This window comes from Nelumbo nucifera, chromosome 2 (genome assembly GCF_055504915.1).
Source record: "Nelumbo nucifera cultivar China Antique chromosome 2, China Antique-T2T, whole genome shotgun sequence".
In the NCBI taxonomy this organism is placed as follows: Eukaryota; Viridiplantae; Streptophyta; class Magnoliopsida; order Proteales; family Nelumbonaceae; genus Nelumbo; species Nelumbo nucifera.
Genome location: NC_142650.1, coordinates 28,970,776 through 28,998,075, shown reverse-complemented (window position 1 = coordinate 28,998,075; position 27,300 = coordinate 28,970,776). Strand labels below are relative to the sequence as shown.

Here is a 27,300-nt window from a genome sequence, read left to right as displayed (position 1 = left end):
TCAAGCGAGCATCCCGTCGATCAGAGCAAGATGGAACCTCCGTCGGTCATGGAGGAAGACGATGACTATGTCGAATACATCCCGGTGAAGAAGCGCCGTCTCATGGAAGCTCAGAAGATCCTCCAACGCAAGGGCAAGTCGTCAGCGCTCGAAGACGAAACCGAGCGGGCCAAACTTGCCGAAGCCAAACCCAGCCTCCTTGTCAAGGCTTCCCAACTGAAGCGTGACCTCCCTGAGATTAGCCCTACCGAGCAGCTCGTCCAACAGGAGAAGGAGATGATCGAACACCTCTCCGACCGAAAAACCCTAATGTCGGTACGCGAGCTCGCAAAGGGCATTACGTATACGGAACCGCTGGTGACGGGATGGAAGCCTCCGTTGCATATTCGACGGATACCGCAGAAGGAGTGTGACTCGATCCGGAAGCAGTGGCATATACTTGTCGACGGCGAAGATGTTCCGCCGCCAATTAAGAATTTCAAGGATATGCGGTTGCCGGAGCCGATTCTGAAGAAGTTGAAGGCTAAGGGAATCGTGCAGCCCACGCCTATTCAGGTTCAAGGGCTTCCGGTGATATTGTCGGGGAGAGACATGATTGGGATTGCCTTCACGGGTTCTGGGAAGACATTGGTTTTTGTCCTGCCATTGATTATGGCGGCTTTGCAGGAAGAGGTGACGATGCCGATTGTTCCCGGAGAAGGGCCTTTTGGGTTGGTGATTTGCCCGTCAAGAGAGCTCGCTAGACAGACGTATGAGGTTGTTGAGCAGTTTTTGATTCCACTGAAGGAGTCTGGGTATCCGGAGTTGAGACCATTGCTTTGTATCGGTGGTGTCGATATGCGGTCGCAGCTGGAGGTTGTGAAGAAGGGAGTACATATTGTTGTTGCCACGCCTGGGAGGTTGAAGGATATGCTTGCCAAGAAGAAGATGAATCTCGATAATTGCAGGTACGAACTACAAATTCCAAGCTTCTGATTCCTTTAAAGCTTTTGCTTGCATATATCCGTGATTCTGGATTTATTAGTGTTTACATATAATTCAGTTGGTTGATACTTAGGTTAGTAGGTGCCTATTTAATCTATAAAGGCATATTTAGACAGGACAGAAAATTGCTTTCTGTACAATTAATTCACCATTAAATTTTCACACTATCCAGATTCAATAAATTCTTAGGGGTTAATTGGTATTTTTTGAAGAGGCCAGTTTGAATGTACAAATCCAAACTTGATTTCTCCAAGAAAGGATGCTGGTAAAAGATAACCTTGGATCAGGAAAAGATGGGGAAGATTGATAAAAAAAAAAAAAAGGAAAAGATTGGGAAGATGATTGTTCTGCTTTCTACTTATTACGGGATTTAGGCAAATTTCATACATTTGAAGGCTCAAAAGACTTTTTTTTTTTCTTTCATTTGGCCTGAACAGCCAGCATTACTCTTAATTTATCTTTATTGGCTGTCTAGTTTTTAATTTGCATTATCACATATTTACATGTTTCTGACATATAATATCTATATTTGGATTAGAATTCAGAATTGTATATTGATATTTCCATTTTATACAAAAAAAAACTTGGAAAAGGTGGCCTCATCTAACTGAAAGTGCCAGTTTTATATTTAGTTGAAAATTTTCTCCATGGAAATTTTGATAGGGCAGACAGGAATTTCATTGATGAACTTCCATAAGCTGGCAGTTAATCTCGCTGGTTCTTAAATGAATTTACCTGATGTTTTCATAATTCATATTGCTATTTTACTTTTATAATCTAACTTCTTGAACTAGTATAGTTTTGTAATAAATTTTCTTTTATGGAGTGATTCTTAATACGTTGTCCTCACTATATTATTCTATCTTCAGGTATCTGACATTGGATGAAGCAGATAGATTAGTGGACTTAGGTTTTGAAGATGACATAAGGGAGGTATTTGACCATTTTAAAGCTCAAAGACAAACTCTTCTTTTCTCTGCCACCATGCCAACAAAGATCCAGAATTTTGCAAGGAGTGCTTTGGTGAAACCTGTCACAGTTAATGTTGGAAGGGCAGGAGCTGCAAACTTAGATGTCATACAAGAAGTGGAGTATGTGAAACAAGAGGCTAAAATAGTTTATTTACTTGAATGCCTACAAAAGACACCGCCTCCTGTCTTGATATTTTGTGAGAATAAAGCTGATGTGGATGATATCCATGAATATCTCCTGCTGAAAGGAGTTGAAGCAGTTGCCATACATGGCGGCAAGGACCAAGAAGAAAGAGAATATGCAATTGCATCTTTCAAAGCAGGGAAGAAGGATGTCTTGGTAGCAACTGATGTCGCTTCGAAGGGTTTGGATTTTCCCGATATTCAGCATGTCATCAATTATGACATGCCTGCAGAAATTGAGAACTATGTCCATAGGATTGGACGAACAGGAAGATGTGGAAAGACAGGAATAGCAACTACATTTATAAACAAGAACCAAAGCGAGACCACACTTCTGGACCTGAAGCACCTATTGCAAGAAGCCAAGCAGAGGATCCCTCCAGTGCTGGCTGAACTTAATGATCCAATGGAAGATATCGATGCCATCACTAATGCCAGTGGAGTGAAGGGTTGTGCATATTGTGGTGGGCTTGGCCATCGTATCCGTGACTGTCCAAAATTGGAGCACCAGAAGAGTATGGCGATTGCCAATTCAAGGAGAGACTATTTTGGTTCAGGGGGCTACCGAGGAGAAATCTGATCTCTGTGTTTTGTATGTCTGGATGTGCAAGCCTATTTTTCAATCAGGGGATATACTATTACTGAAACTTTGTAACTTGTATGGCAATGTAATAATTCTATTTTTTTTTATTGTTAGAAGTATCCGGCCTTAGGTTGTGCTTACATTCTAATTGGTCTCATGAGGTCATGATACTGCACTTTGGAATATCCAGTAAGAAGGCATTCTAATAATATCTAATTCAATCTTCTTTTTCTTGTTGAAATCTTGTACCACTACATTCCTCCACACTATTTTCTGTGAGGTTTCCTCTATGAATCATCCATTCATCTTCTTTCTCCCAATTTTAGATTTGAAATCAACACTTGTTAAATCTGAACTATTCTCATGGTTTTTAAAACCAACCTGGTGACGGAACCGGTCAGGGGTCCGGTTATCGGGTTGAACAGTCTGACCGTTCGAACCGAACGCTCGGCCCATTCTGACAGGAAAATAAAAAAAAATTCAAAAAAATAAAAAACGGTCAAAACCGTTCAAACGGTTAACCGCCCAGTTCAGCGATTTGCTGACCAAAATCAATGATTTTGGGGGGGAATCCGGTTTTTGGGGAAAATGGAACCGGTCCCAGTTTTTCCAGTCCTATCATCTGGTCCGGTCCGGTTTTGAAAACCATGAATATTCTTTCCTCCCTTGGTGAACTGAACCCTATAGGATTTTATTTTTCCCATCGACAAGACAATCAACCAATTCGTTATTTCTTCACTTGATTCATGAGTTTGACTCCCATGATTGATGGAATCAAACTACATTCTCATCCCATACAAAAAGATGCTATGAAACTATAGTTTTGCATTATGTTATCCAACGTAAGCCGCTGCATTGATGAACCTGAAATCCTGAAATCCATAGAGAACTGAAACCGTCAAACCATTTGTTATGTTCACTTCTTTGTGGATTCTATTTCGGGAACTTGCAGAGGTGGGATCTCTGCCTTCATGTGAAAAAAAATTATTTTGGTGGATCATGGGTGAAAAACTCTTGGTTGTATTTTCTGTCTCAGGGCTACATCATTTATGGTTGGCTAAATAGGTCTTAAGGTCCTCGTTAAATAGGAAACATAGATTTCATGGTGGGCACAATGGTTAGGAGTTTAACCTGTTGGTGCAGGTGCACACATCTTGAGTGTCTGGACAATCTTTCCTTTTAAGTAAGGAGTCTCTTTCTCTCTCCCACAATTTTCTCCTTTCTCTTGTTCCCTTTTTTCTGCTTTGCTGTTTAGTAGATAAGATGATAATATGAGAACAGAACCAAAAGCGCAAGGGTCAATTGCTGAAACTGCAGTTAATACCAAATAGAAAAAAATGCTCAAATTGCAGTATCTCCTATGTGTACAGTTACAGAAACTAAACACAACTGAGAAGAAAGAATATCCAGAAAACACTCATCCAAACTTGCCACGATGTCATCATGACGGAGTTCAACTCTTGTTAAACAGATTGCAAGACATATTCATTCAAGGAATAGCATTCAATCCATGGCTTCCATTTGAGCATCCTTGAGTCACTCCAGAAAGGTGCTGTAATGTGAAGGCATTGATTTTAAGTACTCTAGTGATCAGAAGGGGACTTGCCCCTTGCTGTAGAACTTGTGGCAGACCGCTTCCTGTGGCATTATCCTGTTCATACACATGCACAATTATTTATCAGAACAAAAGCAGAATACTAATAATGGGATGAAAATTGGTCAGGGGGTCGGTCTTAAGCCTGCCTACCCCCTGAAACTGGTCAAAACCCTAAAATCCCCTTATTTAGAACATTGGGGTCTTGCCGATACAATACGATATGCCGGATATAGTATCGAAATTTTGATCCTTGGGCATGCTTTGCCTAGTTAATTTGACACAGTTCTGCAACTCAGGAGAAAGTGGTTTGTGAGTTGAAATTTAGAGAAATACCAAAAGACAAAGTTCTGTAAGAGGGTTTGCATTATTTTTCCTTTTATTAGTATAAAAACAGATTTTAAGGCATCAAAATGAAAGCATAAGAAAAGAATACCATAACCAAATTGCCCAAATCAATCTGACTGAACTGATTGGAGTAATGCAAACCATGGAAGTTTCAATTTTCTAGGCTTTTACAAGAGGTTAGAAGGTGTCTCATAAACTTGAATACTAAATACAGAAGCAGTGAAATGTCAGAAAGAATTATTTCTTGAACATAGAGAATAATGAAAGAAATAGGACGCAGATCATACCTCATTACCGCTTAGGATCAGATCACACTCCAGAGAGTTTCCTACTGCTGTTTGATTTCTTAGACATTGATGTATGATTTGAAATATCTTCCATATCTCATTCATCAACTCCTCTCTTTCATCCATAGCCCCAGACAAAGCTTCTTTTAGATTCTTGGTATCTTCTTCTTCAAGGATCAGAGGAGTCCGAGCACACTCCAGAGGTTTTCCCTCTGTTTTTTTATTTCTTAGACACTGATGCATTGTTTGAAATATCCTCCCAATCTCATTCATCAATTCATTTCTTTCATCTATAGCCTTTAAAAACGCTTCTCTGAAATTCTTGGTATCTTCTTCAAGAATTTGCAATCTCATATCAAGTTGTTTGATCGCACTGAGCCTCAGCCGTATCTTATCCACATTAGAATGTTTGCTAGTCCTACTTCCCGAGTCTCCGGATGAATTCTTGCTCGTCTGGTTCGAATTTGAAGACCTGCAATTTGTTCTACAGTCTTTCCCACATGAGCTTGCACCACCTACAAGAGTGCTAACCACGAAAGATGACGATGAATTAACAGTGCAACACCGACTTCCTGTTGATACTCCTTCCTCTGATTCATTGTCACCAACACCTCTCTTACAAGACTCTCTTTCCTTATGTTTCATGACCACTGATTCATTGTAAAATTCATCCTTTTCATTGTGAAAATTCTCCATGATCCCTGCAGACTTTCAATTTCGATTAGTTTTGCTTCTTGGGCTTGATTTTTAACCAGGGATTTGTCGCTTCCGTTTCCTGGCGGTACAAAATTCCTTCAGATTTCTCAAAGGAAGATGATCTTTCTGCCTCCATTTATCATAAATTGAGCTCCCATCATCTATGATTCGTAAACTAATGAAACAGAAAGCAAAGCAAAATGAAAGGGAACCAGAAAAGTCAAAAAATATGTAATGGGTATAGTACTTGCAAGTCTAACAAACATGGCGACTGCTTACAGTGATGGAAATCATGGAATTATTACTACTCGAAGCTTGATTCTTGTGGAAGTTCGCAGACATTATGGGCATTCATATAAAGTCGAACTTAGAAATCTGGTTGAAGAATGAATAATGGTCGCTTACCACAGAGAGCTGCAGAGGCAGGAAGAGAGGAAGAAGCATCCTGGGTTTACATGCTTCTTCTGTAAGCATGAGAGTGAGAGACTAATAGATGGAACCAACTAGACCTGGCAAAAAGTTGATTCAATCCAACCCCAAAAAACAGGGTTAGGGTCTCATATTTAGGCTTAGGTACTGAGTTTGAGAATGACCCGACCCAAGCCCGAAAAAAACTGGATTGGGTTGGGTTGGGTCATGGATCAATCCACTGACCCAATTATCAGGTCTAATTGGAACTATTTATATATTGTTAGAAGATTAGAAGTTTTCACTCTTTAATCTTTACTATTTAGTCTCCCGTTTATTTGTTGAATTACTGAATGTTCAAGTTTTCTATTTTATTTTTGGAATTGTAAGGTTAATTTGTTAATTTTATCATTTTTTATGTATTTTTTCTTTATTTTTTTAAATTTCAGTTATTTTTAGGGATGACCCAAATTGACAGGTGGGTCAATCTAACATTTACAGATCGAACCCAAAATTCAATTCAACAACCCGAAGAGTCTTGACCCAACCCAATTGCCATGTGTAGAACCAACCAAGCAGAAAGAATTTTGGTTCAAAATTGTGTTATTTCCACATTTGGGCTTAATTACTGGTTAGTGATAGGCCCATTTCATCATTTCATTTAATGTGGATGATAATAATCTTCATATCACTATGGCCCATTGAATAGTGGGAGGCGAGTCCAAACTGTTTCGTCAATTGCTTCCTTCATTCTTCATGTGCTTGGCATGATATTGTGTTATCGTGTATTGCTCCTCTCTCTCTCTCTCTCTCTCATCATTCTGGTTTTCTGATGTAAGTTCTTTATAGGGAGAATGACTGATCTCAGAATTCTTTACCTCCACCATACAGGGGATAAATTCTGACCGTGAATTGATGTCAAATCTATCAGCAGGATGCGATTTATAGGGGAATTACTTAATAGACTATGAGGGGCTGTAATTCAGAATTCTACAGTGAGATAGAGAGTAATGTGCTAATTTTCATTTAACAAATCTCAGCCGAAAGGACGATCAAGGCCATGTGATGCAATAAATTGGGTGGTGACACAAACCATACCATCAGCAGATTCAGCACATGTTTCTCTCGAGGTCTTTAGGGTCGGTTAGTAGTTAGTATTCGTCTTTATAGCCTCCATCCTTACTGGGCCGAAAGGAACCCTAAAGTCCGTTGTCCATCCCAAAAGTCGCATTCCAAATTACCGAGCTTCCAGGGAAGCCCAAAACATCTCCCAAAGCCCATTAACCACAAACAAAAATGAAATAAAATAATTAATAAATTAAAATAACACTCTGGAGATTATTTTTATTGGAGAATAAGGAGTATCTGGATTTGTATACCTATTTTTACCTTCAAACCAAGCACATCCTTGGTGAAAGTGCGTAACAACTGTGAATTCTCAATGCTATGCGCTCTGTTTATTTGCAATGCATTTTCATTTACACTAGTACAAATACATCATCATTATATAATATAAGCCTTATACCAACTATATGGGATTGGCTACATAAATGCTGTTTTGTCTTGATCAATGAATAATTAAAACATTTCTAACTATTTCAACCCACGTCCGTTTTGGTTTGCCTCTAGCCTTTCCATACATTCACGGATTCACCTTGCAACTTATATTACAGGTAGATGTGCAACTTGGAGGGGGCTCGAATTGGGCTTTTGAACAGCCCTGACCCAAAAGCCCGAGCCTGAAACAGATTAATATGCTAACCTGGGTTGGCCCAAGTTGCACCCCTACTAACACATGCTGTAGATAGTCTTCTACCTACGCATGTGATCAAATCGTTTAATCACATATTCGTGTTAGTTTTCAGTTCTTTCAAATGACTTTCATGGTTGACTGCCCAAAATTCTGTTTTATATAGTATTTATTACTGGTCTTAAAACTGTTTTATACACTAGCACAAATATATGAGACTGCATATTCTGGTTGACTTTGTGTTTCGGCTTTTGTTTAGATTCAGGTTTTATTTATTCCACCTAAGCTGCAATCGACCAAGGTAAAAGTCAAAGCAAAAACTAAATCAGATTTTCTCTATACATTGGATACAATTTTGAGAGTTCACTGCAACCTCTGTCACAGCATTTTCTTGCAACTATCCAATGAAACACGGACATGTTAACGATCTTAACCTAAAAGCAGATCACCTCATATTTTGAATTATAATACAACGGTGTCCATATTTTATTGGGAGTCACAATAAAAAGTTGCGGCCACAATCAAAATGTTACCAGAAATTCAGTTATAAAAAGCATCAAATGACCCAAGTCTTCATATGTCACTAGGAGTGTTCACTACCGTACACCATATAATGGGGCGTTCAGTTTCGTGTGGAACATTCTACTGGTCACACCTCAATTTATCGGCCACCCTCATTTTTGTTACTCTTTTAACATATTTTCATTTATAATCAAATTCATTTTTAAATTCTTTATTACTGAAGATAATATTATAATGATTTTTCTAAACATTGTACCATTTTTAATTAGTCTTCTCACCATTTTTTATTCATCAAAATGGTTTTATACTATTACATAAATTCATATTATAGACATTTTATCTTCTAATAATTGACATAAATGGCAAATATATTAATTTTATATTTATTAATAATTCAGAAACTGTACGTGATGTATGAAATCAACAAGTCATGGTGTGGACTAATTTCTATCCACACAATTTTGTCTATAATTTAGAACAACTGGGGACAGTGGTATAATGTGGGCTGGTCTCTGCCACAAGGTGTGGTGTCTACACCCCTTTATGAATTCAAAATGCATTGGCTAAATCAACTACTAAATATGTTACTTCAAAAGTTTATCAAAACTTTTCTTTTACAGAATTCAATGAGGTCGTAAAACCTTCAGTATCAGGTTATGAAGTTAGTAATCACATAGTAGTGAAAATAGAAAAGGGGCTAAGCAAATCAAAGAGCAAAGGATAGTAATTTTACTAGATAAATTCAGTAAGCATGCGGTTCTATCACGTGCAATATCAAAATACTAGCACAAACGAAAATTGAGCTTAAAAAAAAAAGACAAAATGAACTTCAAAAACTAAGGACTGATATAAAACATACATGAAATGCATCAAGTCAAGGACTCACATAGCCCAAAGAAACAAAAACTTCATATCTTCACCAAGACATATTTACATTGAGAGACGCACATTGAGCTGCTGGAATATTTCATATATTTAAATTTAAATCTGACCCACTACAGCAGTAATGGATGATTTAAAATGAGAGTCCAATTGCATTTCACTGTTTGAACAAGGGTGAATATGCTGAAATATTCCTGTCTCCAATCCATGAAGATACATGGAACAACTTTTCATTGCATGTTTGTTTTTATTTGTACCAACCTGCATGTACATGTATCAATTACTAAAAAATACCAATGCAGGCCAATGGTCAAGCGTTTTTTTTTATTTTGGTGGGGTGCCCAAGGGTCTAGTTTGACCTCATATTTTCATCAGAGTTGAAATGTGTAAGCAATGTAAACATATAATTTTTCTTTTAGTATTGGAATGGGCAAACAAGCTATGTGCTAATCAAGTTTCTGAGGACCTCCCTGGTACGGTTTGGCTGGCTGCACATGTAGAAACTCTGGAGTCTGGACTACAATCAATAGTCCATGAGGACTTCAACAGTTAATCCAAAAGAATCCTGCATTGTCAGCCCAACAAAATTTAATGTTCTAATCTAAATCCAATGTAATCATAATATTTTCTCTTGAAGTATTGGAATGGGCAAATAAGCTATGTGCTAATCAAGTTTCTGAGGACCTCGCTGGCACAGTTTGGTGGAACATGTAGAAACTCTGGACTACAATCAATACTCAATGTCCATGGGGACTTCAACAGTTAATCCAAAAGAATCTCACATTGCCAGCCCGATAAAATTTAATGTTCCAATCAAAATGAATACAAGAGCTAGCATTAGATAGCACCATTTAGAACACACATTCAGGAACATTTGATTCAACTATAGACAAAGTACGTAAAACCATAAGAATATGGTGCAACATACATAACTGTAAATTCAAGTGGTTTTCAAATTAGAACTTTGAACATGCCGCTGATGTGACATACAGTAGTTGGAACTTGGGAGAAAAATGTACAATTAGCATTTTATCCAAGCCATGAAATCCATCTTCTCCCACATCCAAAAATTCAAAATTCCATCATGGGATCTGTGCAGACAATATCAAATATAACCTGGCCTTACTTTAAGAAACAATTATATCAGATATACCCTTAAAATGAACTAATTTCTCTGGTCAACCTCACCTAGTTGGTCCTTAGGGGTTCCTCAGCTCCAGATTTCTAAGACCGTCTATAAAGGAAAAAAAGAAAACTATTTCCAAGTGATATAATTAATTTTCTTAATTGTAAATTATCAGCATCTCTAGTTGTCTTCATTGATTAGCATCAAAACTGAAATTTGTTTTGGAAGGACTGAAGAAAACACAGATGAAAGATGATATGCTGTACCATATTAGTATAGGATGTTTTACATAGTAGAATGTACATAAGTGTTATTTTCTGGTTCTTCTTGTTCTCTTTCTATTTTCTATTTTTTCCATCTCAGAGGTATCCGAGCAATTGTACATAAATTACAATATTTATATAAGCTATCATTATGTTCTGGTGCTCTGGTCATGGTAGAGAGAGAGCTCACCATAACTCTTCCCTATTGCTGTTCATGTCATAATCTTCTCCAAAGGTTTTGTAAAATCTAATAAGGACAAATTTATAGTAAGCACAACTCCTCTCCTACCCATCTAAAAAGAAAAAAGTAATAACGAAACAAGAAAACCAGGTCTTATGAGAGAGAAACAACACAAAACACTTGGAGATCAGATATGAAGTGAACAATGAAAAAAGAAAGTCTCAAACGAATAAAACCAATTGAAAAACCTGAAAACAATGAAGAGTTGATAAAAGCAATAACCACTCTGAGAAAATGGCCGAGGAAAACAGAACAATGAAAGAACCAACCATAGATGAGCCCATGATGAAGATAATCATGGTGGAGGAACCACTGATCTACCTCTAGGCAGGCATTAATTTATCTGGGCCTAATTGCCTTTTTATGTAAAATATGGATTATAGCTTACCACTTTACCAGTAGTGACACAACAGTTTATGTGAAGAAGATAAGAAATAATTTGAACGTAGCCATAGATTTATCAAGACTTAAATTTCTTCTTGTCAAATCAAGTGTTTTATTTACCAGTGGCAAAAAAGAAACAGAACACTTGGTGCGCAGAATGATCAGAAATAATTTACATTCCTTTCTGATGACTGTATGAAGAACAATATTAAGATTCAGCACAACCAAATCTAGATCCAATTTTTCCTGAAATCTATATCAGAGAACATTTTAATCCTCAATTTTGCAATTTGAAGCTACAATGCCTACCAAAACAAATAAAAGAAAATAAGTTTAATTCAATTTTGATTCTGTCTCCTATTTCTGTTCTCTATGATATCAACCGATTGTGTAATGATAAGTCAATCCTACCAGTGATTCTTTGTTCATGCATACATTCTGCCAAGCCTTTTTGCCATCATTATGGAAGCAAAAGAAGACAAAAAAGGATGATTTCCTTAGGGCCTTATCTCAAGTTCCTTCTGGTGGTTTGATTCCAACACCATTTGGATGTAGTTCAGGAAGCAATTTTTTCTCCTCAGAAAGATCCAACCCCTCAGTATCTTCAAATAGTTGTTTTCTAAGAACATCATGTAGATGGCCGAAAAGCTGCTTCTTTAGTGACTCAAAAGCTAGGCTCAACCTCTCTAATTGCTCCAGTGCATTCTTGTTATACATAAACAGCCCATAGTAAAGATCAAAGCTATCCCCTTCTGTGTTCTCCACCAAATTCAATAATGTATCATACCCCTTAGTATTTATAGGTGTAGTCTCCAGTCCAAACTTCCCTAGTGCTCTCCCAATTGTATGAGTTATGAACTGTGACCCTGCTGCATACTTATCATGTTCTATACAACACATTTCAATCATGACACAACCCTCCTGAGCAAAAATGTTCAGAAAATGATTACACCGGTTAATCCTTGATTCCTCGCTCCCAATCCTCACTTTGTCATAGACGAAATTAAGCCCAGCCCACCCATGTTTTCCACTCTCTGGTCCAAACATGGGGTGAGTGCAGAGAATATCAAACTCCGGCGGCAGCACCTTAAGGAACAATTTTCTGGGGAACTCTTTCACCGAAAGAACGTCCACAAACAAGGTGTTCCTTTTCAACCTTTGCACCGGAAACGACCTAAGAACGGACTCGGTGGAAGTAATTGAAGTACAGAGAAGGATTACCTCTGGGTGCTCTTCACAGAGATCATCAGGATCAGAAAAGAACGAAACCCCTAATTCACGAGCCGCGGCCGAATAGTTCGATCGAGAATGTGCTAAAACAGTGTGGCCTTGTCGAACCAAGGTCTTAGCCAAGAATTGGCCGAAATTTCCGAACCCAATAATGGCGATCTTCAGCTTCGTGCTCTTCTCTAAGCGGTCATTTATCTTTGCCTCGTAATCATAGGGTTGAGCAGCATCGAGAGCTCTGATTTGGAGACTGTGGCGAGGAACTCGGGTTCTGGAAGTGAAGGAGAGAAATGCAGGCCGAGAATGAGGAAAGCTGCGAGAGATTGCATGCAGCTTCGTAGGTAGATTCGGAGTCGTTTGGGAAGGATGCAATGCAGAGAACGAGGCCATTGCGTTTGCGTAGCGAATCAGTGACGGATGATAATGGAGCAAACCCTATATTTCTTTATAGGGTACCCGATTTGAAGTCCATTGAAATTTTAACAACTCTCCGACCCGAACCCGGAAGCCCGCCCAAGTTGCACCCCGTGGAGGCGTGGACAGTTGACTGGGTGGGGTTACCTTACGTCCTTACCAAAGGGCAAAGGCTGACTTCCAACGGAAATCTGAAATCTGAAAATTTATAAAAGTAGTTAGACTATTTCCCTGTATACAAGCACAACATTCCACCGTTATAGTGTGGATCCATGTAGAAAGATTCTAATTAGACGGTGATGGTGCATAGCATCTTAATTGTGTTGAACGGAAGTGTTTGCATGAGAAGGAAAAGTGCCAACATATGGTTTGTATCAATGTTTTTGAACCGTCATTGAGCCGGACGGTCAGACCATTCGGCCTGAAAACCATTCAGACAACCAGTTTCGTTTCACCTCTAACCCGTTATTAGGTCAAAACCTGTTGATTTCGTCAAAAAATCGCAAACCCGGGCGGTCGAACTGTCGACTCGTTTGACCCGATCAGCAGTTCGCAATATAAAATTACAGAGAACTCGATGATTCTGATTTGAGATCAAACACGAACTCAAATCTGTGATCTAGCACGAAGAAGAAGAAGAAAACACGAACTCAGATCTTCCTAGATCTCAGATCTGAGATCCAAGAAGAAGAAGAAGAAGAAGAAAAAGAAGACACAAACTTTCTCAGATCTCAGATCAGTATTTGTTGTCGCCGCCTCATCGTCGTCGTCGCCGGTGAGCATCCAATCATCCTCATCCTCTTCCTTCTTCTTCCCTCCTCTCCTTCCCTCCTTCTCTCATTCCTTCTTCTTCTTTCTTTTTTTCTATCTCAAACAATAGTTCTCTTTCTGCTCTCAGCCAACATCTCTTACGAGGTTTGCATATTAGGACAAATCTCATATAAACATTTACCTTAATATGCAAACCGTCTGAACCGTTCAATCCAGATGATTGAACCGCTGACCCGAAAACCGGTAGCTAGAATGGTTCGGTTTTTAAAACCTTGGTTTGTATTGTACTTATCCCAAGTATTGTTTTGTCTTTTCATGTAAAATCCATTTTTAGTTAAGACAAATTACAAAATGCCCCAATCTTCGGGAAAAATCCTTACACCTCCCTGAGGTTTTTGACAAATACTGAAATCTCTCCTCTTTGTTTTTTCCTAAGCCTCGAATATCCCTTATTGAATGATCCGTTAAAATGTTTTTCGATGGGGTTTTGGATGTTTGAATCTAATGCCCAAAGTGTTTGCCTCTTGTGAATCAGCAATTAATGTAGAATAAGGGGTGTTCAATGTGGATGGCTTTGTTTTCACAAAAACAAAGCAATTGTTTTTGTTTTAAAAAAGCATAATCATTCACATTGTGGAATACCCCAAGTGAAAGGTGATTACTTTCCTCTCAATATAGTGTGTGTGTTTTGTTTTGTAGGTGTTTCGTGATACGTGTTTATTAAAATGTTGTCATGTTATCATTAAATCAATAAATTTCCCATCATATTCATTCGTATGTATTGATATTCATAAAAGTGAGTTTTGATTTATGTGCGCACCAACCGTTAGAGGAAGCTTCATTTAATGTTTCTCCCAATGATTGAGCGTTTATTCACTATTCCGCCGATGTGGCACCTAATGGTGCTTAATTGATCCAAAAACGATCTATCAAGTACTTTTCTCGATTTTGAAGAGAAATCAAGTACAAATGTTTATTTAATAAACGGATGCTAGCCAAAACACAAAAGTAAGCCTATAAGAGTGGTTAATGTCCTTTTAAAAGGTGAGGGATGCTTTTATATTTATAAGAAATCTAAGGGAATTTTGAGGATCATAACAAAGGGCCACCATCCACATGGGTTCAACCTTGATGATTGGATGAAAAAAAAGTTCATATGAAAATTCATAGAAACTTCAATTTCAACATCATAGTAATAATGATGATGGTGATGATGTTTGATGTCATCACAATCATTATTATTCTAGGATTAGGATTATTGTTAGTAATAGAGTAAATGAATGTTCTGAAAAGACATTATACCAAAAGAGCTTTGATCAATCATTATACCATATTAATAATGATGATGATGATGTTTTTTTTTATCATGGCTAAACCCTAGATAATAATGTCGAAAAGTAATGCATCAAAAATTCATTCTAAGTGACAATGCATTTCTATTATCTTTAAAACATGATTTAATTTTTAAAATTAAATAAGATACTAAAATTAGATCCACTATGTAAATAGTGATCTCAAATAAATTGGATTATTGTTTATAAACAAAACTTGATCTAATCTCTTATATACAAAAAAAAAAAATACCTGACATAAATTGATAATGGATATTAAAAAAAAGGTTAGAATGGTGGCTCCATACTTGGCACGGGGCCATCACTATCTAGTTAATATATTAAAGTGAAAAAAAAAAGATTATGTAATATTTAAAAGATATACTTAATTATTTAGCTTGTGAGCAATAAAATAAAACCAAACAATATATACCTAAAAATTTCTCTCACACCAAAACATGTCTATGTTTATATTATCTATTACTTTGCAAATAAAAGAAACCAATGAATACTCCATGTTTCATTCTATTACATAGTGCAAATGAAATTTACATTACAAAATATTATTTTGTATGTATTTATGTTTATACTCTTTTCAAACCAAACCCTAAGAACTAAACTTCCTTTCTCTCTTATTTTCTATCAAACCAAATTTAAGTTTAGGGAAACCAAAGAATACCAGGTCAATATGCCACGTAAGCCTAAAACATGTTGTTCCTATGTATATGAAGCTAATATGTCAAATCATGATCGATCGGTCCAACAATACCAATAAAACCATTGAAGACCCAATAAAAGTAGATGTGCTGGTTCCATGAAGGAAAGAGATACTTTGGATATGTTGCCTTGAAAAAAACTTTGAAAAGAAAGAAGCCCATGGAATAATTATGAGAGGAATAAATCAATATTGTCACTAAAGTAAACAACAAAGTTATATTTTTCTTGGAAACTTCTCCCTCTTATGAATGGGTGGCAGTGGAGTTCATGAAAATACGCACTAAAAGACAAAGTTGAACATGTTTTTCATGGATCCCATCTTATAGAGTCATGTACGGGTCATTATTTGGTGTAATGATAAAATCTTAGGCTAGAAATTTTGAGAATGCAAATTCAAGTATTGAAACGGTTACTTTATATAAAATAATAGGGAAAATTCCCTTTGTGACTGGTGTTACTTTGGCCCCGAAATTTTAAATGTTATAATACATTATCTGTCATTAACGTTGAGTTAAGTGGCATTTGAAAAGATACAATACCCTTCGAGTGTCATCTAATTTTTTTTATTAATCATTCAAACATTGATAAAATATGAACAGTTACAAATTTTTTTTTCTTCTATTTAAGAAAGTTGGAGTCACATCTCAGTGGTGACCCCAACTTTGTTGAATAAAAGAGACAAGGATTTGGGACTGTTCATTTTCTATCAGTATTTGGATGGTCGATAAAGAAAATTAGATGATACTCGAAGGGAATTTTTGTCTTTTCGAATGCCACTTAACGGCATGTTTTGAAAGTTTGGGTATTGAATTGTTGCGTTTTAAAGTTTGGGGATCAAAGTGACAATAGGCCAAAAGTACAAGGTACTAATCAGGAATTTTCCCCAATAAAATGTCAAAAGTTAGGGCTATATAAGACTATCCCTCCCAATACCCATAGCTGTGACCACCACTGAATAATGGCTTTGTATCTAATAAAATCATCAAGGTCCGTTTGGTTCGCAGTTGGAATCAGAATCAAAATGGTCTATTCCCATAGTCTGTTTGGTTCAAACAAGAATGTAAATGAGAATTGAAATCAACAGGAATGAAATTCCATTCCCAAAGAAAGGGCAGAAAGGGATTGATCATTCCCTCAAATGGGGGAATGCCATTCCAATAAGAACAAGAATAGGATTTCGATTCCGTCCAACCAAACAGTTAGAATCGGAATAGCCCATTCCGTTTATTGATCAAAGTGATTATACTTGAATGATTATAAAATGCAATAATAGATAGAAAGGGATTGACTCACGCCTGGGGCACAACCACAAATTATGGTTCGGTCTTCAACCTACCACATGGCAAACATTTGGTGGGTCTTCTATAACATGAATATTCTTGTTTTTATATATATATTCTTTTTAAATTGTCACATCAACAAAAAAATTAAGACAGTTTGAAAAGAGTGCAAAATCTTGTATTTGTATTATTTAAATGTATTTATACTCTTTCCAAACTGAGCCTAAAATACACTCTCCTAAAAAACCAGTTAATTTTATTTAAAAAAAATGATTTATGTTTTTGAAATCATAAAAATAATACAAACTTTAAAATACAAATATTAATCACCATGAAAAGGTGTTAGTTAAAATATCAGAAGCACATATTTTAATGATTTATGTAAATCAAGACAACACAATCAACATATAGTATATGGAGGTATCATACAATAGCTTCACCAATAATATATCAACCAATGTCTCAATTTCCAATCTACTAAAAATTCAAAAATTCAACATGACATATTGAATATGATGAGTTGATGATGATAATAAAGCATTAGAATGCTGCTTTAATTAGCTTAGGTTTAATTCATTATCTATGTTAAGCCAAAATACTAAAACAATTAAACTATATTTTATTTATTTTTATTTCTATAGATTATATTAAGATTAAAATTATATACACTATCTCATTGCTATATAACTTCTTAAAAATACTACAAGTATTAAATCATTAATATGTTAGTATGTTATTATTTGTAGATTAAATTATTTATAGAAATATATATGATCTTAAACTAAGAATATATCGGATCCGTGAGAATGAAAAAGGATGCATAATTGATAAATTTAAGACATGAATCACATATATGCAACCGAGTAGTGGCTCGGTTGACATGTTACTGGGTTGTCCCAACAGAGACACGGATTTGAATCCTGCTATTACCACCTAGTTGAAAAGTTAGTGTGTGTGCTCGTGGTGTTAAGTACAAAAAAGAAGAATCATATGTATGCGATTAATAAATTTAATTATCAGAATAGTTATTCTATATTTTATTATTTTTATTTTTACAATCTTATTGTCCTTTCTTAGCATCAAAATCATTTAAAACAGAAAAAAGCATTTTTTTTGTAATATCTTTATTTTTTTGATTTGATGGGAAAAATTGATAGATCTATCAAGTTCAAATCAGCCCCCCACAAGACTGTGTTCCACAATGTCCCACAGCACATCCCCATTGTGTACTGAGAACATCTTCAGATGATGACATTCTCATTTCTGATATTATCATTGGGAGATGTTCTCAATACACAGCGGAAGCGGAGATGTGTTGTGTAACATTGTGGGGCACAGTCTTGTGGGGGGCTGATTTGATCTCAGATCTACCAATAAAAGAAAAGGCATCATAAATTTAACAAGAGATCAATATATCAATACATTTCACCTAATTTTTAAGATTTATGTTGTTTTGCGGGTTGAAACCCTCCATAGCAAGGTTCAAAGTATCAACACGTGCAAAACACAAACATTGGGCGTTTCAGAGATCAATATAAATTGGGGGTGGCATTTTTTAACCGTACAATGCTCTTTTATTTTTAATTTCTTCGGTTTAAGGTTTCAAGGTTAAGGTAAATAGGGAAGGGTTCTAATGATTATCATAAGGGAGTGCCCCACAACGTCCCACAGCACATCCTCGCTGTGTAATGAGAGACCTCCGATAAAAACCAAATGGTTTTAGGTAAAATTCTTTAATTCATATCCTCAAAACCATACTTACAAGAATATATATAGACTCCAATTAACTCTCAAACTAACAACTCAGCCATGTACAAAATCAAATTAATCCCTACACGTCACTAACAACTTGTCCGGCTTAATTTGTCCTATTTCCACTCACCCAATTTTACTATCTAATATCTTGGCACGTGGACTCCCTTTAATAGATATGTGACAATATCTCATCATTTCTAATACTTATCATGGGGAGATGTTCCCAGTAGACAGTGGGGATGTGCTGTGGAACATTGTGGAGTGCCTCTTGTGGGGGATGATTTCAACTCCCATAAGGAACCTTCAACCTAAAACCTTAAGCTGATAGGTGAGAGATTTTTATTTTCCAACATGCTCCTCACGCAAAAGATAATTGGGCTTGAAGCATGAACAGGCCTATTCATACCTTTGTTGAAACGGGCTCTTACCATGTTAAGAAACCATTCAAAATATCCATGTTTCTTTTTTGTAGATTTAAAAATCCATATTACTGCATTTCATGTGTGTGCATGTCTTATCAATATTTAAACTTTGGTTACAGTTTTGTAATCTTACACTGAGAAGAAAAGCCTTTATTGATGAATTTTTTACTAAATTTTGAATTATGAGTAAAGGGACTGTTCAAAAAGAAAGAAGGTAATGATCAAGTAAGAAGAATAAGAAAAGGGAAAAGGTAATGATCAAGTAGGTTAAGTCAGCTGTGAAAACACACAATTATGTAACCATGATACTAGTGGTACTTGTGGCCACGTCGTAAGGTATTTTTGGCATTCACTCAATTTCTGGCTGCTGCGTCTTGTGGTAGTGTTAATATATGGTGAACTTCCCCACTGTTTAGCATTAAAGTCTTGGTCTAATTTGGTTCTCTCCACTGCACAAACATAGGTGCTCTTTGGTAATAGCTAAAGTAATTGAATTGAATGAATTACTTTTTAGGCTGTATTTGGTAAGAGTTCAAAAAAGCATATGTATTGATGTAAATGTAAATTTGGTAAAAAGGTATGAATGAAAATTTGTTTTTTTATTTTTTTGGACTGTTAAATTTTGTATTGCATTTGCCTGTGATGGGTATAAAACTGTAAACGTGAATTTTAAAATTAGAATCTACTTTTTTATATATTGGCCATTTTTTATTGATTTCTTTTATTATGCCTTGCTTCATGGCCTGTTATGAATTAAGTTGAGAAAAATCCGAAGACAAAATTTTATAATGGTTTATGGTGGAAGCATAGGGGTGATTCAGAGCCAAACCATATTTAGTTTGAGTCCAGCCCAAATACAAAGAGCTACAGAGTTTTCGGGGCTTTCTCTTGTATACATCTTTTTTGGCTTAAATAGAAGTTGAGATGTTTTGGTGTTTTTCGGGGTTTACAGTTTTTAGAGAAAAATTATACACAACTTTTTACTCTACTCTTCCTTCACTCGTGAACGTAGGCTATAAGCTGAACCATGCAAATCTATGTATCATCTCTATTTTACTTGTCTTTTATCTTTGTTTTTACATCATTTTTGGGTGCTATTTGAATTTATATTTCTGAGTTTTGTGAAACAATTTAAAATGCACAGGTGTAAAAAATAAAATAAACAGAAGATATACTTTGGTTTTCAGTATGAAGACATATTCTTACCAAACAGTTATAAAAATTGAATAAAGAGTAGAAATTTGTCTCGGTTTTGCAATTGCATCCTTACTATACGTGGCCTTGGAGTTTTAGTGAATAAGCTATTAAAGAGCTCATGATCAAATGCAACATTGTCTTTTCTTTGTATGCCATTTATGGTTATACAAATTGATTGGTCTGAACTCTGAACCTACACAGAATATAATATGGGATGAGAGGAATGCTGTCATTCAAAAAGAAGCAAACCAGAAGTCCCAAACCCGTTCAGTATAATTAGGGCTGCAAGTCGAATTACCCCCCAATTGAGGAATATCAGCTACATTTAGACTTGGGTTTGATTTCGTATCCGTTGAAAATTTAACAAATTTCCAAACCAACCCGATACAAGTTCTGAAGTTCCACCCATAAGCAGCATGATGCAGAAACTGTAATAATATGTGAGTCTAGAACACGAATTGAGTTTAATGGACAAAATGGGGTCAAAATCGAACAAAGACAGAGTGACACGAGCAAATAAACTATCACTTGAAAAGAAAAAACACCTATAGAATTTTTGTTTTGTTGATGGATCTCTCAATGCAGTGATGGAAATTATAAATCTTTAAGCAGTATGGATTGTTCATGGCAGCAGTAGGAAAGTGATACATGGCCTCAAGAGTCAAGAGTCAAGACGGGACCAAGGAGAATGGTGGGCTGTGATACCGTACGTGCCCAACTTCGATGAAGTATGTAATAATGTAAAGAAGACGCAAAAAAAAAAAAAAAAATTGTGGATGCTTAGAATGATACGTAGCATCAAAGGCATGCATAATGTAGCCACATTATCACTTTGTTAGCCTTTATGGGTGTGATCTGTGATGTGCTGGCTCATAATTCATATGATGATGGGAACTGAAAAATAGGACCACAAATTATTTTTTGGAAACATTCAATGTGGACGGTAACAATCATACCAAGTAATGAATCACCTGTGAGATGGAACTCGAGAGTCGAGAGGGATGATCCACGCAATGAAACTCTTTGTTTTCATTTTGTTGTTGAAATTAGCACATCAGCAGAAAATAATATGATTTATGAAATATGACCAACAAAGAAACACACAAGTATTATGTAACCAACAAGGCAAGGCAACTTTAGACTTAGAGGACCAGTGTAGTGTAACAGTGTATACAAGTGACAGAGAACAATCACTGGACCTTGTACTTTTGTCTTTGGCATCTTCTTAGCGCCTCTGTCCATGTCTGACTTGTCGGTGCCACTGTTTTATTTTTACCTAATAGTTTTCTTTCCTCTGATTACAAAATATTTTCATCTAAACTTGAAACTTACAACTTAGAAGGCCGCCGTCCGTCCTAAGCTCATATAATCAATATAAAGTATCAATTAAACACAAAGCAGCCCAGGGTGGGGTCTCATCATTCACTGCCCAAGTGAAAATGTCTAACTGATTCTCTCAAGTCTCAACGGTAAGGGCACTTGAGTTCTCATGTTTCAGATGATACCTGGTTAGGCAGTCGAGCATTTCAGATTCAGCCTTTCTGGAGGCTAGGAACCACCCCCTGTTCAACTTCAACATATTAGGCAAATGCAAGCACGACTAGCGCTAATTCCCACTCTTCCAAAACGTTCTCTCTATTTCAAGAGAAACTAAAGATATACATAATTTGGGACAGACCATTCTTATATGAATTATGAAATTCACGTAATATAAGAAAAAGAAAATAAACAAAAACAGACCGCACTACCTCCCGTTATCTGAATCGATCGCCATTATCATCATCATCAACCAAAATCAGAGAAACTTGCCTCCTTGGCTCAACCCTAGAAATTATGAACTGAGATAATACAAACAGCCATCAACTACAGAAACCCAAAAGGGTAAAAGGGGAAGTGGGGTGAGATGCGAGAATAAAGAAGCAATAAGAATGGCTCCATCTCCGTCTCGCCCTGACTTGTACATCAAGTTCACCTCTCAAAAGATCTTGAAGATCAGACCACCATGTCTGGCAAAGAAGGGAGCAAACACAAGTGATTCCACGGCCATGAGCTTGATGAGAATGTTGAGCGATGGGCCAGATGTGTCCTTGAGTGGGTCGCCAATGGTGTCGCCAATCACAGCTGCCTTGTGTGGGTCTGAACCTTTGGGGCCAAGGGTCCTTGCATGCTCTGACGCACCAGCCTGATGATGCAATTCAAAGGCAGTGTCAATAAACCAATACTTCTTGAACACTATGTGGATCAATCATGTATACGAGTGTCAGAAGGATTATTACCTCGATATACTTCTTGGCATTATCCCACGCTCCACCAGTATTGGATGCAGAAATTGCAATCTGCCATGGTAGGAGATACTCAAGTTCATAAGGTGAAGTTCCCTCCCTGGATATGAAACTAATTTGGAGCTAAAATGTCAAATATTTCATGTATTACCTGCACACCAGAAACAAGAGAGCCGGCTAGAACACCAGAAAGGGTCTCCACACCAAATATCACACCAACAATGAGTGGTGTAAGCATGACCAAGGCACCGGGTGGGATCATTTCCTTGATGGAGGCATCAGTGGAGATCTTGACACAGGTTGCATAGTCAGGCTTGGTAGTGCCCTCCATGATACCTGGAATGGAGTTGAATTGCCTGCGCACCTCCTCAACCATCTTCAGAGCTGCACTTCCTACACTCTTCATGGTCATGGCTGAGAACCAGTAAGGAAGCATGGCACCCACAATCAACCCAATGAAGACCTTGGGGGTTAGGACGTCCACAGCTGAAATAGCTGCACGGCTCACAAAGGCACCAAAGAGTGCTAGAGATACCAAAGCCGCTGACCCAATGGCAAATCCCTAGAAACAGGGTAATGTTGATATCAGTAACATGGAGATGATGGACAAGCAATTTAGTGAGCTCAAACAGCATAAGACAGTACCTTCCCAATTGCAGCTGTAGTGTTTCCTGCAGCATCAAGGGCATCAGTTCTCTCTCGGATCCTGTGGCTCATTCCAGCCATTTCAGCAATGCCTCCAGCATTGTCACTAATTGGACCATATGCATCAATGGCCAATCCAGTGGCAATGGTGCTCAACATTCCAAGAGCAGCTACTGCAATGCCATACATTGCTGCAAAGCTAAAGCCAACAAATATACAGACTGCAATGGCGAATATTGGGATGATGACAGATTTGTATCCCAAAGCAAGCCCAAAGATAACATTAGTCGCAGCTCCTGTCCTGCAGGAATCAGCCACATCTTGCACAGGGCTGTTGAAAAAAAGAGAGGCATTAGGATCACGACAAAATGTGATATTATATAATAGAGGGAAGATGACAGAAATATGCAATACCTGTATGCGTTACTGGTGTAATATTCAGTAACAAAACCAATAATAAGTCCAGCCCATAGACCAACAGCAACACAGAGGAATAGTTGCCTGCAAACCAAGATTGATTATAAATATACAATGTTAACATAATCCGGGTCCTTAATAGTGTTAATAACAAAAATCTACAAGAACATTTCTTCCATGTCAGAAGTCTCTTGCAAAAGCCGGGTCCTTGATAATTACCAGTTCTTCACAACTTTCTGGGTTCCAAAATTGAAGATTGTGAAGGATGATGGGAGGGCAAGCCAAGTAACAAGCGCAATTCCAACAGTCATCAAGGCAGTGGAGATGATGAGCTGCCTCTTCAGTGAAGGCTCAATTTCCTTGACAGCCTTGATTTCAAAGAAATCAGTTGCAAAGAGGGTGGTGAACAAACAAACAAGGATACCAATGGAGCTAATAAGCAAGGGATAACACATTGCAGTTAAATCATGGTTAATTCCAAAAGAGGAAATGGAAGCAACAACAAGTGCAGCACAGGAGGACTCAGCATATGATCCAAAAAGATCAGATCCCATTCCAGCAATATCCCCAACGTTGTCACCAACATTATCAGCAATCACCTGAAAGTGGACAAAAACGATATAGTGATAAAGAAGCCAAACAGGTAAAAAATATCAAAATACTCCACAAAAAGATGCCATGATGCTTACAGCTGGATTTCTTGGATCATCCTCAGGAATGTTCCTTTCAACCTTGCCAACAAGATCAGCACCTACATCAGCAGCTTTTGTGTAGATACCTCCACCAACTCTTCCAAAGAGGGCCATGGAAGATCCACCAAGGCCATAACCTGTGATAGCCTCAAAAAGCCCTTCCCAGTCATCACCATAGTATAGCTTGAAAAGGTTGATGGCAATGTAGAGCACCAAAAGACCATTTGCAGCAAGGAGAAAACCCATGACCGCACCAGATCTGAAAGCTATGATGAAAGCCTTGCCCACACCTTTCCTTGCTTCCAAGGTTGTTCTGGCATTTGCAAAGGTAGCAATCTTCATTCCAAGGAAGCCAGAAACAACAGAGGTAAAAGCACCAAGAATAAAGGACACAGTGCTGAAGATGGCGTTGGCAAGAGCAGGCTTGCAGGTTATGTCAGGATTGTAGGTGCAAGGCTGACTTTTTGTGCTAAAGCCCTCAACAGAGCCAAGGAAGAGGAAGATGAGAATTGCAAAAGCAACCATGAAGACACCAACATACTGATATTCGGTGAAAAGGAAGGAAGTAGCTCCTATAACAACCATTTAAATACAATAAATTAGAAACTCCCAAGCTCTTCTGACAAATCATTAAGTGTTTGCATTGCAAGTACAATTAGAAAACCAACAAGTTTTGAAACCCAATATTAGTTTCAATTGTTTCAGAGCCAACAGCGGAAATAAACTGCCTGGAATAATTACGCCTAAATCAAATTAGTTCCAACATTACAAACTGCGAGGTTTGACTCAGATACTAGTCATTACATATATTAGATACATTTTTTGCACATAATGAAATACCAAATGGCAGCAACTTTCCATTCTTTCCCAGACAACAAGGTCCATGGATCCATGCAACTCGGGGACATTAAAGATTGCCCAAACAGGGCATGACCCAACTGAGTATGGGCAAGCACTTGAAACCCCAGCAGACTAATGCATAGATGGATGCTTCTAGATATAATCTTGATATGGAAGATTATTCATTTAGCGGGGTAAAATTTCGTAAGCATTCACGCATACCACCACTTAGCTTACCAAAAGAAGAAGAAAAAAAAGCATAACACCACATCAACCACATCATATTCAAGATATTTTTGATAGTCATCATATCCATGTTCAAGGTTTTGAAAAGGCATCACAATCAAATTATTATTTTTATTTGATTGGTCATCACGATCAAATTATTTAACTCAGACAAAAAAGAAAAGCCAAGAAAGCCTCCATGATAGAGAGTTTTTGCTAGGCAAATTGGCCATTGAAACAGGGAAGCCCTCCCTCCAACCCTGATGAAATCGGAATTTGATCACAGGTGTCCACTATAACCAGCAGGAGATTTTAAAACCAAGCTAGCTGGCACAGTCAATTCAACTTATAAAATTAATAATAAAGAGTTAAAATAAAATAAAGGAGTTGAAGATCTATAATTGAAGCTTACTAGAAAAATATTATAAACGAATAAAACATAAGAGAAAAAAAAAAAAAAGAACAACTCCTACATATGACCACACAAAGGGAAAGTCGAAAATATCAGACACAGTAAGTCGCAAGAAGAAAACAGTACCAAACCTCCACCATACCAACGCCTGCTCTAATTACTTGTAAACAATATCAGCACTTTCCCAACTGATGCGCATGATCAACCGGAAACAGCGATAACATAGTATAAACAAGAAGACAGCAAAACAAAGGCCAAAAGTCACAATTTGGAAACCAAAAACAAGATTGTTAATTCGTGTTTCAGAAAACAAGAACTGAAAAGAAAAAAAAAATCCCTTGTTCAGAGTGTTTCATCAAATGCTTGGATACCAGCAACAATGAAGCTCCAACAACTGTTTCCTCAGAAAACCTTAGCGTCTTCTTCCTTCCAAATATAAGCTCAAAAGAGAAAACATACATTTCAAATTCACAGAGACAGAAAACACAGATTCAAGAACTGCAGAACAGCAAGCCTATAAAAAAATTCAATTTTGCAATACAAACCAACACGATCCACGGAAAATCACGCAAACAAACACGAGCGTCACAAACAAACACTACTAGATCCAGAGAAGAAAAAGAACCCAAAACCCTCACAAGAAACTAACGATCTAAACCAAACACCTCACCTTCAGAGATGGCACTCTGAATGTCGGCACATTTAGTAACGATATTGTGATCGTTGAGACCTTCTTCCTCTTCAATCAAGTAATCGTTATACCCATTCTTACTGTTGTTCGACGACGTCTGCCTCTCAGGCGAGAGCTTAACTCGAGAGACAAGAAGCCACTGAACGAGAGAAAACACAATCCCAATTACGGCACAAACCGGAATCAAGATCTCCGTGGCGAGATCCGAGAGAATCGCCGCACCCATGGTCGAAATTTCGCCAGAATATCACCGCAAAACAGCAGCTTCCGCCCGAAACCGGCCAGAACAATGACGAAAATACACAGGAATCAGTAACTCCTTCCGAGTTCAGCAAGAAAAAGCAACCCTTTGCGAGGATTCGTGCTTGTGCTCTTGCGTCTAGCTCCTTGCTTCGGCCTTATATACACACGAGAGAGAGAAGTAGTACAAGTAGTCCAGTCGAGAGAGAGGGAGTGCGAGAGAGCGAGAGAGGGAAAAATATTGAAATAAAATAAAAAAATTCAAAAAAGAAAATGAGCCTGAACTGGAGAGCATATTCGGGTAACGCTTACGGCGTATTTTAGACGCACATCGTGTGATTCGTGTCGGAAGCCGGAATAATCCTCTTTTCCTTTCTCTAATTTTTCTACTTTTGTTTAACCATCCGGCCATCCCAGCTCCCGAGCCCTCGCGTCATTGACATTCTGATCTAAACTCCTTTTCGTTGTGGACCCCATTTTATGAAATTGGACGGTAAGGATCGAATGGATGTATCAAGTT

The 27,300-nt window shown here is 37.4% G+C and overlaps 3 protein-coding genes and 1 pseudogene across 9 annotated transcripts; 1 reads left to right on the top strand and 3 right to left on the bottom strand.

Moving 5' to 3' along the window:
- The first annotated feature begins 30 nt into the window (after positions 1-30).
- On the top strand, positions 31-2,962 carry LOC104588602 (DEAD-box protein abstrakt). Its single transcript, XM_010246605.2, has 2 exons — positions 31-947; positions 1,854-2,962. Exons 1-2 carry the CDS (start codon positions 31-33, stop codon positions 2,716-2,718), a joined length of 1,782 nt encoding a protein of 593 aa, XP_010244907.1. The 3' UTR covers positions 2,719-2,962.
- A 761-nt stretch (positions 2,963-3,723) lies between these two features.
- On the bottom strand, positions 3,724-6,188 carry LOC104588603 (uncharacterized). Of its 3 annotated transcripts, none has more exons than XM_010246607.3 (3): positions 5,926-6,185; positions 4,951-5,821; positions 3,724-4,372 (listed from the first exon to the last, which is right to left on the bottom strand). In XM_010246607.3, the coding sequence occupies exons 2-3, from the start codon at positions 5,644-5,646 to the stop codon at positions 4,211-4,213; spliced, it is 858 nt and encodes a 285-aa protein (XP_010244909.1). In that variant the 5' UTR covers positions 5,647-5,821; positions 5,926-6,185; the 3' UTR covers positions 3,724-4,210. The 3 variants fall into 3 exon arrangements, with proteins under 3 accessions (XP_010244909.1, XP_010244910.1, XP_088754969.1); XM_010246608.3 differs by having other exon boundaries at positions 6,052-6,176; XM_088898843.1 differs by lacking the exon at positions 3,724-4,372 and adding an exon at positions 4,398-4,603 and having other exon boundaries at positions 4,951-6,188.
- Positions 6,189-9,024: 2,836 nt separating this feature from the next.
- On the bottom strand, positions 9,025-12,884 carry LOC104588604 (arogenate dehydrogenase 2, chloroplastic pseudogene; annotated as a pseudogene). Of its 4 annotated transcripts, XR_016082826.1 has the most exons (3): positions 11,634-12,884; positions 11,399-11,475; positions 9,025-9,469 (listed from the first exon to the last, which is right to left on the bottom strand). The product of XR_016082826.1 is annotated as an arogenate dehydrogenase 2, chloroplastic pseudogene, transcript variant X2 (transcript). The 4 variants fall into 4 exon arrangements; XR_016082828.1 differs by lacking the exon at positions 11,399-11,475; XR_016082827.1 differs by lacking the exons at positions 9,025-9,469; positions 11,399-11,475 and adding an exon at positions 9,500-9,773.
- A 9,071-nt stretch (positions 12,885-21,955) lies between these two features.
- On the bottom strand, positions 21,956-27,040 carry LOC104588605 (pyrophosphate-energized vacuolar membrane proton pump-like). Its single transcript, XM_010246610.3, has 8 exons — positions 26,520-27,040; positions 24,370-24,944; positions 23,900-24,279; positions 23,678-23,764; positions 23,264-23,594; positions 22,770-23,180; positions 22,613-22,672; positions 21,956-22,518 (listed from the first exon to the last, which is right to left on the bottom strand). The coding sequence occupies exons 1-8, from the start codon at positions 26,764-26,766 to the stop codon at positions 22,312-22,314; spliced, it is 2,298 nt and encodes a 765-aa protein (XP_010244912.1). The 5' UTR covers positions 26,767-27,040; the 3' UTR covers positions 21,956-22,311.
- Positions 27,041-27,300: the final 260 nt, after the last annotated feature.

What these genes read in the sequence shown, in the direction of transcription:
- LOC104588602 (XM_010246605.2), top strand. Translation starts at nt 31, where the DNA reads ATGGAACCTCCGTCGGTCATGGAGGAAGACGATGACTATGTCGAATAC. An exon ending in ATGAATCTCGATAATTGCAG is followed by an intron (nt 948 to 1,853) that starts GTACGAACTACA and finishes TTCTATCTTCAG; the next exon opens with GTATCTGACATTGGATGAAG.
- LOC104588605 (XM_010246610.3), bottom strand. Translation starts at nt 26,766, where the DNA reads ATGGGTGCGGCGATTCTCTCGGATCTCGCCACGGAGATCTTGATTCCG. An exon ending in CTACAGCTGCAATTGGGAAG is followed by an intron (nt 23,181 to 23,263) that starts GTACTGTCTTAT and finishes CCCTGTTTCTAG; the next exon opens with GGATTTGCCATTGGGTCAGC. An exon ending in ATGCCAAGAAGTATATCGAG is followed by an intron (nt 22,519 to 22,612) that starts GTAATAATCCTT and finishes TTGCATCATCAG; the next exon opens with GCTGGTGCGTCAGAGCATGC.
- LOC104588603 (XM_010246607.3), bottom strand. Translation starts at nt 5,646, where the DNA reads ATGGAGAATTTTCACAATGAAAAGGATGAATTTTACAATGAATCAGTG. An exon ending in TGATCCTAAGCGGTAATGAG is followed by an intron (nt 4,373 to 4,950) that starts GTATGATCTGCG and finishes GTGTATGAACAG; the next exon opens with GATAATGCCACAGGAAGCGG.